Raw genomic sequence first — 12,360 nt, 5'->3', positions numbered from 1 at the left:
GCATATTATTATAGTAATATTATTGGTTAATTGCAGATTTTCCGTTCAGCAAAATGTATTGATTAGATCACGCCAAAGCCTAATGTTGGGGGCTAGAGAAAGAGGTTGGTGATTGTGGGATTAGATGGGGGGGGGGTGATGGAGCCATCCAGGGAATACCTGGACATGGCCATTGACAAAGTTAGAAATTAAAATAATAATTGTGTTCTTCAAACTTAGAGTGTCAAAGAGTTCTCCATTTGCCTTGTGGAACTTGGGCATTCTAGATGTCCGTTTGTTGGTAATCTGCACCCCGTGCTTCCTGAAACACCTCCCACAGGTTGGATTGGCTTATTGGGCACCTCTTACATGCCATTTAGCCAAGCTGCTCCCAAACAGCTCAGTAGAGCTGAGACCCGCTGACTGTGTTGGCCACTCCATTACACACAGAATATCAGATGACTGCTTCTCTCCTAAGTAATTTGGAGCTGTTTTTGGGTCATTGTCCTGTTGTAGGACAAACTGGCTCCAATTAAAGGTGTTGCCTGGCCTTGCAAAATGGAGCGATAGCCTTCCTTCTTCAAGATCCCTTTGACCCTGTACAAATCTCCCACTTTACCATCACCAAAGCAGCCCCATCCCATCGCCTCCACCATGCTTCACAGATGTCATCAAGCCCTCCTCCAGCGTCTTTTCATTTCTGTGTCTTACAAACGTTCTTCTTTGTTATCCGAACACCTCAAACTTACATTCATCTATCCATGGCACTTTTTCCCAATCTTCCCCTGTCCAGTGTCTGTGTTCATTTGCCCATGTCAGTCTTTTCTTTTTCTTTTTATCTTTTTCTATACAATTGTGCCTAGAAGGCCAGCATCCTGGAGTTGCCTCTTTACTGTGGACATTGAGACTGGACTTTTTCAGGTACTATTTAATGAAGCTGCCAGTTGAAGACCTACGAGGCGTCCGTTTCTCAAACTACAAACTCTAATATATCTATCCTCTCGCCCAGTTGTGCACCAGGGCCTCCCTCTCCTCTTTCTGTTGTGCTGTGCTGCTCTGTGAAGTGCATAGTACACAGTATTGTATGAGATTCTGAGGGGCCTGTACTGTATCATGAAGTGAGATTTGTTGGTTATCTAGATACAGTAACTCTCTGTGACTGTAATTAAATTCCCTCCACCTCTCTGTCTTTACTGGAGAATCTGTTTGGGGCTCTGATTAACTTTTTTTGTACTCTAGCCCATGTCTATCCAAATGCAGCATCCAAACACAGGTCTGCATTTTTCTCCTCACTTTGTGGAATTTTACATTTTTGAGTCATTTCTCTGGAAGATTTTTTGTTCCCCTTTGACCCTGAAAGAGGACTCACCAGCATACTGGATATCAACATCTGTTTCCAGTTGTTAATGCAGCGCTGTGACCCTCTCCTGATTTGCAATATGTTATTGTCTCTATCTGGGCAAGGGCCTGTATCATGAAGTGAGATTTGTTGGTTATCTAGATACAGTAACTTGTCAGATATAAGGTAACCCAATTTTTTTTAATCTTTGTTCACTTACATTTATCCTAGGCTACCTTTATTCCAACAAGTTAATCTTGCTAACCCAAAAATCCAGCATGAGATGCATCTCCCTGTGAAGGTCAAGGCCTTGATGCCGTGTTGGCCCTTCTTCCAACAGTGTTGGCCCTTCTTTTTCAAGACCTCTGCAATTCGCAGGCCCTTTTGTGGCAGGGCTGAAATGCAGTGGAAATGGGTTTTTTGGGATTAAGTTCATTTTCATGGCAAAGAGGGACTTTGCAATTAATTACAATTCATCTGATCACTCTCCATAACACTCTGGAGTAAATGCAAATTACCATTCAAAAAACCTGAGGCGGCAGACTTTGTGAAGATCGATATTTGTGTCATTCTCAAAACTTTTGGCCTTGACTATAGTTATATTTCGAAACTGACAAGAGAATAATTTCTCTGGTCAAACAAAACTGGAACTAGAATGTCACATGTTTATCCAAACTGGTTAAGAGATACAATCTATGAGCAGATTCAAAAAATAGAAAAACATCTCCTTTATTACTGTAACCCCTTCAAACTTGCGAGGGTTAGGGGCGAAAGATCCCCTTGAATGTGAAATTTTTCAAATAATACTTGGGCACCCCTAATCTCAACCCATAACAGTCTGCTAACCTGAATGATTTTCATATAGTATACAAACCCTGTATGCACAAAGCTACTTCTGTACACACTGGGAGCACAATGTTTTGAACCCGTTTAAAAAAATGCAAAATTAATGGCTGCAAAATTAACTTTTCTGAAAAGTTTAATAGAAACAGCGAGAAACGTGAGATTCCACCGTCACAAAGACAGCTAGCAGATGAGCCAGGCTTACCGAGACAAAGATGCACAGCAAACCAAAGCCAAGACTTTTAATATTAAAGACCTAGTATACACTTACACCAACAGCTATTATGTAACACTAATATTGATATATTAATTCATTTGATGTGATTCAAGTATTGTTTTTGGCGTACACGTCGTCTGTGACTTTCTATGGTCTTTCGGTAAGCTCCAGAGATATTTCTGTTTAATTGTTCATGGCCAACTTACCAACAACCAAGACCGTGAATATCAAATTTGCAAATGTGAAGGGGTCACTTTACTAATTTAGTTTAAAAAGTTGTTTTTTTTGATCCATGTAAAATATTGTTTAATCGTTGTTGGCTGTAGGATGATCTAATAAAAAACCTGAGCAATTTATTACCCTAACCCTCGGGGGCTCTACATCTTCCGGTGTGTGTGTTACTGCTCAGTTTCAGAATTATCGGTTTGGGACAGGATGTAACAGCCCGGGGACAGAGGCCTCTTCACCCTGGCAATAAAAATCATGTGCTGTTGATTGGGCTGAACTCCAGGAAGCCATTTGTGTGGCAGACTGACACACAGGCCGGCTCTCTGTTAGTCACACACAGAGACAGTGTCCCCCTCGGCAAGTCAGAGGCCTGCTGTGCCTGAGACTGAGAGGACGTTCAATCTCTCATGCTCTTCCAGGTCCCCCAATTCTGTTTAAACGTTCATGCTGTGTCCCATCCCCTTTGCTGGTTTTGCCAACAAGGTCCATCCACCGCTCTCGATGCTCTGGGTCATGATGTCGATTTATGGTATAAACAGCATGAAATTATGTGCCATATGTTGTCTTTGACCTTAAATTGTGCAAATCTGTGGACAGGTGATGATAAATATTGAAGTGTATTTTTTGAAATCCCTGAAATGCTCTTGGATGATCCTGAAGCTTTAACCTGATGGTCCTACTGCCTTGAGGTGATGGTCCTACCGCCTTGGGGTGATGTTCCTACAGGCTTGGGGTGATGGTCCTACAGCCTTGGGGTGATGTTCCTACAGCCTTAGGGTGATGGTCCTACAGCCTTGGGGTGATGGTCCTACAGCATTTGCATGATGTTCCTACAGCCTTGGGATGATGATCCCACAGCCTTGGGGTGATGGTCCTACAGCCTTAGGGTGATGTTCCTACAGCCTTAGGGTGATGGTCCTACAGCCTTAAGGTGATATTCCTACAGCCTTGGGGTGATGGTCCTACAGCCTTAAGGTGATATTCCTACAGCCTTGGGGTGATGGTCCTACAGCCTTGAGGTGATATTCCTACAGTCTTAGGGTGATGGTCCTACAGTCTTAGGGTGATGGTCCTACAGCCTTAGAGTGTTGGTCCTTGTCTTTGCATGGGTGACGTTGTGTGAGTAGAATCGAGGGACAGCAGTAACCAAGTAGAACCAGCAGTTGTTCCTGCCACTTGTCTTTCAGGTCTGAAATTTCAAATAAGGTTTGTTTCCTAAGTGAGAATGTTAACAATGGTCGGACATTGTGGAGAATCTGGAGGAGAGCCCTGTGGTTTTTAGCAGGACAGACATGAAAGGGCCTTTCCCCTGGACCTGTAATGTTTCTGTCCCCTCTAAGGAACGGCACAGGAAACCTGAGGCAGATTGTGCAATTAGCAGCAAAGCGAGCAGAAGCAGTCACATGCCTGGGGGGGGGGGGGGGGGAAGGGTGCTCTCCAGCTGAGGTGTAAACAGTGAATCAGCACAGCGCCTTACAAGGAAGGGGGTCTCCCTGTGTGAGGGCTGTGCTGTGGGACGGGCAGTGGAGGGCTGCCTGCTCACAGATAGCATCCCAGCTGATACTGGAGCCGTTAATACTTTCCCAGAATCCCAGAATGAGGGCCATCATCCCTGCACACTTCACAGAATTGGGTGGGGGGGGGGATCTGTGTCAGACTGCGGCCTGCCTGGCTCTCACCTCACACCCTGTTATTTCACTGTTCTCCCTTCACCCCCCCCCACCCCCCAGTCAGAGCTCATGGACCTACTGAAGCCCATATCAGACAACATCCAGGAGATCCAGAACTTCCGTGAGAAGAACCGCGGCAGCAGCATGTTCAACCACCTGTCGGCGGTCAGCGAGAGCATCCCAGCCTTGGGCTGGGTGGCAGTGGTGAGTGCGACGGCGTGTGGCTCCAGCAGACGGCCTCCGCCTGCTCCACACCCAGCACGTGAAGCCCTGCAGCCCAGTGATTCCCAAACATGCTCCTGGCAGGTTCTCCGCTAACTCTGCTCTTACTTACTCTTACTAATTAGGTTAGTTAATTCATTGAGCTGGTGTTGAAACTTAGCGTATCCATGGAATGGCTGGGGTGCCCCTGACGAGAGGTTTGGCATCAGAAGATGTTATAGCATCCAGCATAGCATCAGTAACGTTTCGGACAACAGAAGGAAGTCTAGTTTGTTTTTTTGTGTTACTTTTAATTTGCCGATCTTATTAAATGGTTTTTGTTTCTGAGCAAATATACACATACTACACAGATAAATCGTTTTAAACATTTCCTTTGGCTGCTTGAGGCTTTTGCTCACTGCTGTATAATTGCTTTTCTGTCATTAGTTATTCCCAACAATGATTTGCTTTAATACTAGTCTTCAGGTAATGCATTCATAACATGATCTTAATTAAAATTTGTTCAATTTCTAATTTGAGCCACAGCTGATTAAAGCCTAATTAATAAAGGGCAGAGCTGGATGAAACAGAGGGTTGGGCCTTGAGGACCAGGGCTTGGCTGTGCTGCTGTAATTTATATGCAGTGTCTCACTGCTTACTGCAGTACAACAGTGCCCTTTACCATGGAGACTGCGCTGCACTGCAAAATATTCAGCAACTGTATGCTGTTTTCCTAATCTTGTCTCCCGACCCTGATATTACATGATTCATTTTTAAGGCGGGAATATGCCATAAGATCCCAGTCGTATACATACCAGTCTTTAATGTCCCTTTGGATGCTTATGTTTTTATAATATCTGATATTAATGACACCTAATCCACACAAAGCAGGATTTCTTCGCAACAGGAGTTGGGCTAACAGTAGATAATATTGAGATAAGACCCTTATTTTATGTTCTGTTGAAGTTAATGCAGACTCGCCTGGCATAAACACCGAGGAATTACAAAGGCGCTTACCTTCATACACACAGGGATGGGGTCATTAATATCTCTTATGGCGACAGCTTTTCTAACCATGGTCAAATGCAATTAATGATTAAGCTTCTCCTGTCGCAAAAAAGCCCTGTAATTTCAGGCAAGTTCTCCTGGAAGTCTCCGGAAAGCCAGTTCAGCACGGAGGCTGTTTCTTCTTACTTGCTGTCTCTGGTGATTCTCATTAGTCTAACCTGATACTTGTGTGAACCCCCCCCCCCCCCCCCACCCCACCCAGTGTCATATAGACATAGCGCACCGTGCAAACAGTATCCATACTGACCGCCTCCCCCCACAGGGACAGAAGCCAGGACCCTATGTGAAGGAGATGACCGATGCAGCCACTTTCTACACCAACAGGGTCCTCAAGAGCTATAAGGACTCGTGAGTGGCGCGTTTCTCTCTTCTCTGCGATGCTCTTAGGACCTCCGGTGACCATCAGCAGTAAGAGGGAGGGTTATAAGAGCCAGGCTCTCCAGCAGATAGGAGCAGGTGGCTGCTCTGCAGGGGGATGCATTCTGGGAACTCAACACCCTTAGCTTGTTTCTGTCTCCGTCCTCCTCCATCTTCTTGACCTGCCCCCCCTCCATTCGCTCTCTTCAGGGACAAGCGGCACGTGGACTGGGTGCGGTCATACCTGAGCATCTGGACCGAGCTGCAGAGCTACATTAAGCAGCACTACACCACGGGCCTGGTCTGGAGTAAGAACGTGAGTCCAAATCATGGTTACCCCAAGCATTTCCCATGATCCCTCTGTCCTCAGGATTTACAGCTAAGGAAATGACCGTGTTACTGAGGGACAGTTAGGAATCTTCCCTTCCTGTCCCCATGGTTGCAGTTGTAATAGTTAAAGTTTAATGCCACTTGCATTCCTTCCTAATGTGGCCTCTCGCTGACATACCCATCAGCCGAATAGCTGTCATTGTAATGGATCTGTAGGAAATGCGAGTATGTTTTCCCAGTAAAACCAGTGACACAGCACAGTGTTGTTTCTGTAATCCCACGGCCACCTCTAGTCTCCTCCCAAGATGATCAATTTCACCACAGCAGTTCACCTCATCTGTCTTCTGTTTGGGGTTATGGCTGCCGTTAACTATCAGACGCCCATGCAGTTACGATTTAACCCCACCGTCAGATTACCCTGGTTAATATTACCGCAAAACACAGCTGCTGAGTAGAAGCTGAGTATGTAAACTAACCATCAGCATGATACTTTGTGTTAATGTTTGTTATTACTGAGCTGTGCTAACAGAGGCTAACTATGTAAGTAACCCTCTCTGTTCGATTTCGTTTTCTACCTGCAAGATTACTAAATGAAGTTTAAATACAGTCGATCCATCTGCATCATGACTGTCCTCATCGTGGTTTCAATATATTGTGGAGACAGCCTAAGAAGTAATTGGGAATTTTTTGGGAGTTTAGGAGTCTAGTGAAAGCCACAGGCCAGCAGACAACACACAAAAAGTTTAGTAACCCATCAAATGCTGGTATGAACAGTGCTGGTTTGGAGGACACCATGCCGGTTCACGGCAGCCTCTCCTGTGATATCTCACTATGATCTCTCAGTGATCTTTGTATCTTGCGTATATCGTATATTTTTCATTTTGCTTTGTCTGCTCACATGCTCGCTTCACTCACCAAGGGGATCGGGTGGGCTGTGCCCCTAACCCCTGCCATGCGGAAGGTCGATTCTAGTTCAGTGTACAGTTCAGGGTAAATCAAAAAGTACTCATGCAGGAAACAGGAAATCCACTCAAATGGATTAACTACTGGAATTAACAGTCTGCTTGGAAAGACAGTCTGCCTGGCGAGGTGGTCTGCCTCGGGGGACAGTCTGCTTAGGGGAATGGTCTGCCTGGAGGGGTGGTCTGCCTCGGGGGACAGTCTGCTTAGGGGAATGGTCTGCCTGGAGGGGTGGTCTGCCTCGGGGGACGGTCTGCTTGGAGGGACGGTCTGCCTGGGGGGACGTCTGCCTGGAGGGGAACCACGTGTTCCCACTTATTTATTTAGCAGATGTTTTAGTCCTAAGTGATGACCAAGTTAAGAAAGCTTGGGGTCAGAGGTCAGAGTCAGCCTACATTTAGCGCTTGAGGCAGTTTAGGGAACTAATGTCCAGAAGTGGTGATATTACTCTGCCGACCACAGGATTTGAACCCACGACCTATAGACATGGGTAACGACCCCGAACCCACGCGACTCTCAAAACAAGAAGCCACTGTCTGCTGTAATTGTTGTGACATGGGCCCTGAGTTACAGCGATGAAGAGCCCTGTACAAAGTGGCCATTGTAGCACGCAGATTGGGCCGTCTGGGTGCAGCTTTTCAGGCAGGTAAACGTGGCCGTCTGGGCGGCTCTGTGACAGCTGCAAGCCGCCTGGCAGGCAGAGAGGATGATGTTTCTTGGTGCTCATTTATTTATGTCAAGGGTGCAGCCTTCAGGCGGTTCTGGAGTCAGACGCTACGTCTGTCCGCTGCTCTGCTCCGTATCATTGTCAGGGTTATGCTGACGGCCCCCCCTGGAGGCCTGAAGTGTGTCCTCATGCAGCAAGCCTCCAGCTGGTCCCAGGTACCACAGGGCACACCCTGGACAGGCTGCCAGCCCAGGACACGGCACACACTCACAGGCATGATTTAGGACTATAGGAGAAAACCACACAAACCTGGCAGCAATCGAACTCTGGAGGTTTAAGGCTCTGCTCAAAAAGCCACTATTCACTGAGCAGCACTGTTCTTTATAAAACATTTACTAACTGTCTGTGAATTATAGTAGAACCTCTTTCTGTTTCACTACTGAGAGAATAATTATTTCTAGCGTTTTTTCAGGGACAAATTGATCATCTCATTGATAGCAGAGATATAACTCTACACAACTGCATATCCAGGTTCCAAGGAATCATTTCTGTCATTGTGAGAGATACACACAGATCAGCCAGGATGATCTGAAATAAAGGCTGTAATGAGAAAAAAAGCTATAGGGATCTGACTCTCTTCAACGTAACACAACTTGAGTCCTTGAGTCCTACAGGAGTCTTACAGGAGATGCTTTGACTCCAAAGGCAGCAATGACATCACTGTGTGGGCTCTCTTTAAAAGACAGGCTAATTAAGCAAACAGGCAAAACCCTTTTCATTCATGTAGTTTTTGGTTTGTAATACAGGCCAGCGTTGCATAATGACATTTTTGTCAATGACGGACCGCATTTACAACGGTGGTTCTATTAGAATTTAATGGAGCTGAAAAATCCCCATGGCCTACTGATGTCATAGCCATTGTAACGTTGCAGTGCAACACATTACTGAAATGTCTGTGGTAATGCTGGTGTAAACAAACCTGCTGCACTGCCAGTCTTGTAAAAATATAGCATATACAATAATGTACAGTACATAATACTTGGTAATGTTAATAAACAACTATCTTACTGGTTTATGTATTTATTGTACTGTACTTTTAATCGTTATTTTAGAGTGTACTGTTTCTGCTTATAAGAAGAAACATTTACTATAGCCTAGGCTGTAGTACACTATATCACCTAGGTTTGTGTAAGTTCACTCTATGATGTCGGCATAACCATAAAATTGCTTAACAACACATTACTCAGATCTGTTTAGCAACGCATGACTGTACACTATTATCCATCTATCTCCCATAATGGCTTATCCAGGGTCATGCCAGTCCATTGTGAGCACACACACACACACACACACACACACACACAACGAGCAGTTTAGAGGCACCAGATCAGCTAAGCACATGCTTCGGGGTGGCAGGTGGGGCCCCATGAGGACAAAGGGAGACTGTGGCAGCTCCACACCGGGAAACCAGGCGTGGGAATCAAACTCACAGCCAAGGTAGGGTGAGACCACAGCACTACCCATGGAGCCACCAATGGAAATAAATAAATGGCTGCAAGAATATGTAATTATAAAACAGGGGGACATTATGTGTTTACATTAAAATGTTGGTGTAGTACTTGGACTCTGTCCTCAGGAGCCTCGTCTGACTTTTGGTATTGTTAATCACCAGCTAGGCGGGGTGACAATACCTACTGGTGGCGGCGATCTATGTCAGCGTGCCACGTAGAGCTCTGACATGTTCCTCTGTCAGTAACCGTGCTTCCCTCTGTTGAAGAAGCCAGCAGCCCCAAGGTGGCTCACTCAGTGTGATTATATACTCTGCCTTGTTAGCGTGATTTTATATTCTGCTCAATCAGTGTGATTATATACTCTGCCTTGTTAGCGTGATTTTATATTCTGCTCAATCAGTGTGATTATATACTCTGCCTTGTTAGCGTGATTTTATATTCTGCTCAATCAGTGTGATTATATACTCTGCCTTGTTAGCGTGATTTTATATTCTGCTCAATCAGTGTGATTATATACTCTGCCTTGTTAGCGTGATTTTATATTCTGCTCAATCAGTGTGATTATATACTCTGCCTTGTTAGCGTGATTTTATATTCTGCTCAATCAGTGTGATTATATACTCTGCCTTGTTAGCGTGATTTTATATTCTGCTCAATCAGTGTGATTATATACTCTGCCTTGTTAGTGTGATTTTATATTCTGCTCACTCAGTGTGATTATATACTCTGCCTTGTTAGTGTGATTTTATATTCTGCTCACTCAGTGTGATTATATACTCAGCCATGTTAGTGTCATTTTATACTCTCCTCTGGCAGTGTGAATTTATGCTCTGCTCAGACAGCGTGAACTTATACTCTGCTCTGTCAGTGTGATTTTATACTCTTCACTGGCAGTATGAATTTGTACACTGTTAAGTGTGATTTTGTACTGTCCTCTGCCTATGTGATTTTATACTCTTCATTGCCAATTTGTACTCTGCTCAGTCAGTGTGAATTTATATTCTGCTCACTCAGTGTAATCTTATATTCTCATTCACTAATTCTTTACCATGTCCCCGAGAAACATGAATTAAATAGACATTTTGTAGGAGGTAGTTTAGGTGGATAAAGTAGCAAAAAAACAACACAAGGCAGTATTTCCTGTAATAGTATATTTGGTTGTCTGAGAGCCCCCGTGTTGTAGATCCCCGAACACAATACTGTGTGAAGTTTCACAGAACTCTGCACTCTTAGTTTCCAGACGGATAGACTGAGCGTGCTCCAGCAGGCTCCGCCCCCTCCAGAGGGAAATCCGAGAGGAGACAGCCGGCGTGTGTCAGCTGGGGTGGGGCTTTCAGGGCTGGGCTGAGTGGGCGCGTGGCGTGAACAGGTGCTGCTGAAGGTCCTTGGCGTCGCGTGGAGCTTCGGCTGAAGAAACATCCAGACAAAAAGCTCAGTGTCCCTGGCCACACACCTGCTGACCCCCCTCCACACACACACACACACACACACACACACACACACACACGGACAGAAACATTGTGTGCGTCTCATCTGCTTCTCTGCTATAAATTAAGTATTTAAATAATTAGGAATTGAATTGAATGCATTAGCATTTTTTAATTTTTTTGAGCAACCAATGTGTAAATTACCCATTAATTGGACGTCCTGATGGATCAGTGGGGCAGTCGTGACTCAGGGCTTCTGTAGTTACCACCTCTCCAAAGCAATGCTAACGGCTAGATACCGGGGTCTACACTCCACCCCTCCCCCACGGAGCCAGAGACCCCGTGCCGCTCAGCTGTCTGCCGCAGCTGGACCTCACTGGAGGTCCTCCACGTTACCATCAGCAGCTGTCTCATGGCGATGTGTTAATTAGCTGCACAAGAGTTCTGGGGGGAGGGCAGGAGCACATGGATGGGGCTACCAAGGACAGGGGGTCAGAAGCGTAACAGCTGACACCAGACTAGCCTATATATCAAGGGTTTTGGGGGCCAGGGGTGACAGGGCGCAGAACATAATGCCCTCATGCGTGCACACATGCTGTAAACAACCCATTAGCTGTAAAAAAGCTGAAAAATAGAGCTGCAGTCCAGGAGCCAATAGGAAATCCCCAGAAATGGATGCTGGACCATCGAGTGTCAGTGGGCGTGTTCTCCTAACCTTGTAGGGGCATTTTGGGCAACCCTGAAAAGTAGCCTTGTGGGGACACCCCTCCCCCCACCACAAATGTAAATCAGCCCAACTTCTGTAATCGACTTCCACGTGTTCCAGTTCAATTTTATGGTTTGTGAAGAAAAGCATTCAGAAAAATGTTCTTTTGCATGGAGAGGAAAATTATACTTAGAATGCCTATTATTTTGATTCTTTACATGTTTGAAGCATGTCAGCAAAGGTCTTTGGATAGTGGTGATTGTGGAGGCAAAGGCGTGATTAATGTATTGTTATGCGGGTTATAGCTAATGTAGCCCAGCTTTGTGAAAAACTTATTGTGAAGTTGGTGTATAAATATTACTAGTGTAATAAAATTCTTCATCAATAGCATTTATACTAGGATGAGCATTTAATGCATTTGGTTGTAAATAATGAAAAGTGCCATTAAATGCTCTGTGCTGTTTGTCTCCCTCTGCTGGTGAGGATGAATACAGCTGCATCACAGAAAAGTTCCTGGTTGGCTGTTCATTCTGCCTAAGGCTGTCCCTACAAATTGGTCTTTAAAATAAATTTTGATTGATTTCCGTCTACAGGATCCGACTGCCCCCTCCTCTGTCCCGCCTGCCCCCCTTGAGGGTCCCTGTCCGCCTCCTCCTCCACCACCCCCCCCTCCTGGACCTCCCCCAGTCTTCACGGACGCGGGGCCCAAAGCGGATGACCCGGCAGCCTTGCATTCAGCCCTGTTTGCACAGCTCAACCAGGGGGAAGCCATCACTAAAGGTCAGCCCATGGGTGTCAGAAGAGAGCAGCCTGTCATTACTTCCTTTACTTAAGTCGTCACTCACTACCTCTGGAAG

At 45.5% G+C, this 12,360-nt stretch overlaps 1 protein-coding gene across 4 annotated transcripts in view; it reads left to right on the top strand.

Moving 5' to 3' along the window:
* rbm24a (RNA binding motif protein 24a) overlaps window positions 1-12,360 on the top strand; it is a 52,152-nt gene that overhangs the window by 36,572 nt on the left and 3,220 nt on the right. For all 4 annotated transcript variants that reach the window (XM_072705448.1, XM_072705449.1, XM_072705450.1 and 1 more), the window contains 4 exons: window positions 4,337-4,480; window positions 5,808-5,893; window positions 6,113-6,218; window positions 12,097-12,283. In XM_072705448.1, the coding sequence (XP_072561549.1) occupies window positions 4,337-4,480; window positions 5,808-5,893; window positions 6,113-6,218; window positions 12,097-12,283 (523 nt within the window). The remainder of the gene's footprint in view (window positions 1-4,336; window positions 4,481-5,807; window positions 5,894-6,112; window positions 6,219-12,096; window positions 12,284-12,360) is intronic.

Source organism: Paramormyrops kingsleyae, chromosome 23, assembly GCF_048594095.1.
Source record: "Paramormyrops kingsleyae isolate MSU_618 chromosome 23, PKINGS_0.4, whole genome shotgun sequence".
Classification (NCBI taxonomy): domain Eukaryota; kingdom Metazoa; phylum Chordata; class Actinopteri; order Osteoglossiformes; family Mormyridae; genus Paramormyrops; species Paramormyrops kingsleyae.
The sequence above is the reverse complement of the archived record's forward strand: the minus strand, read 5'-3'. Positions and strand labels throughout refer to the sequence as shown.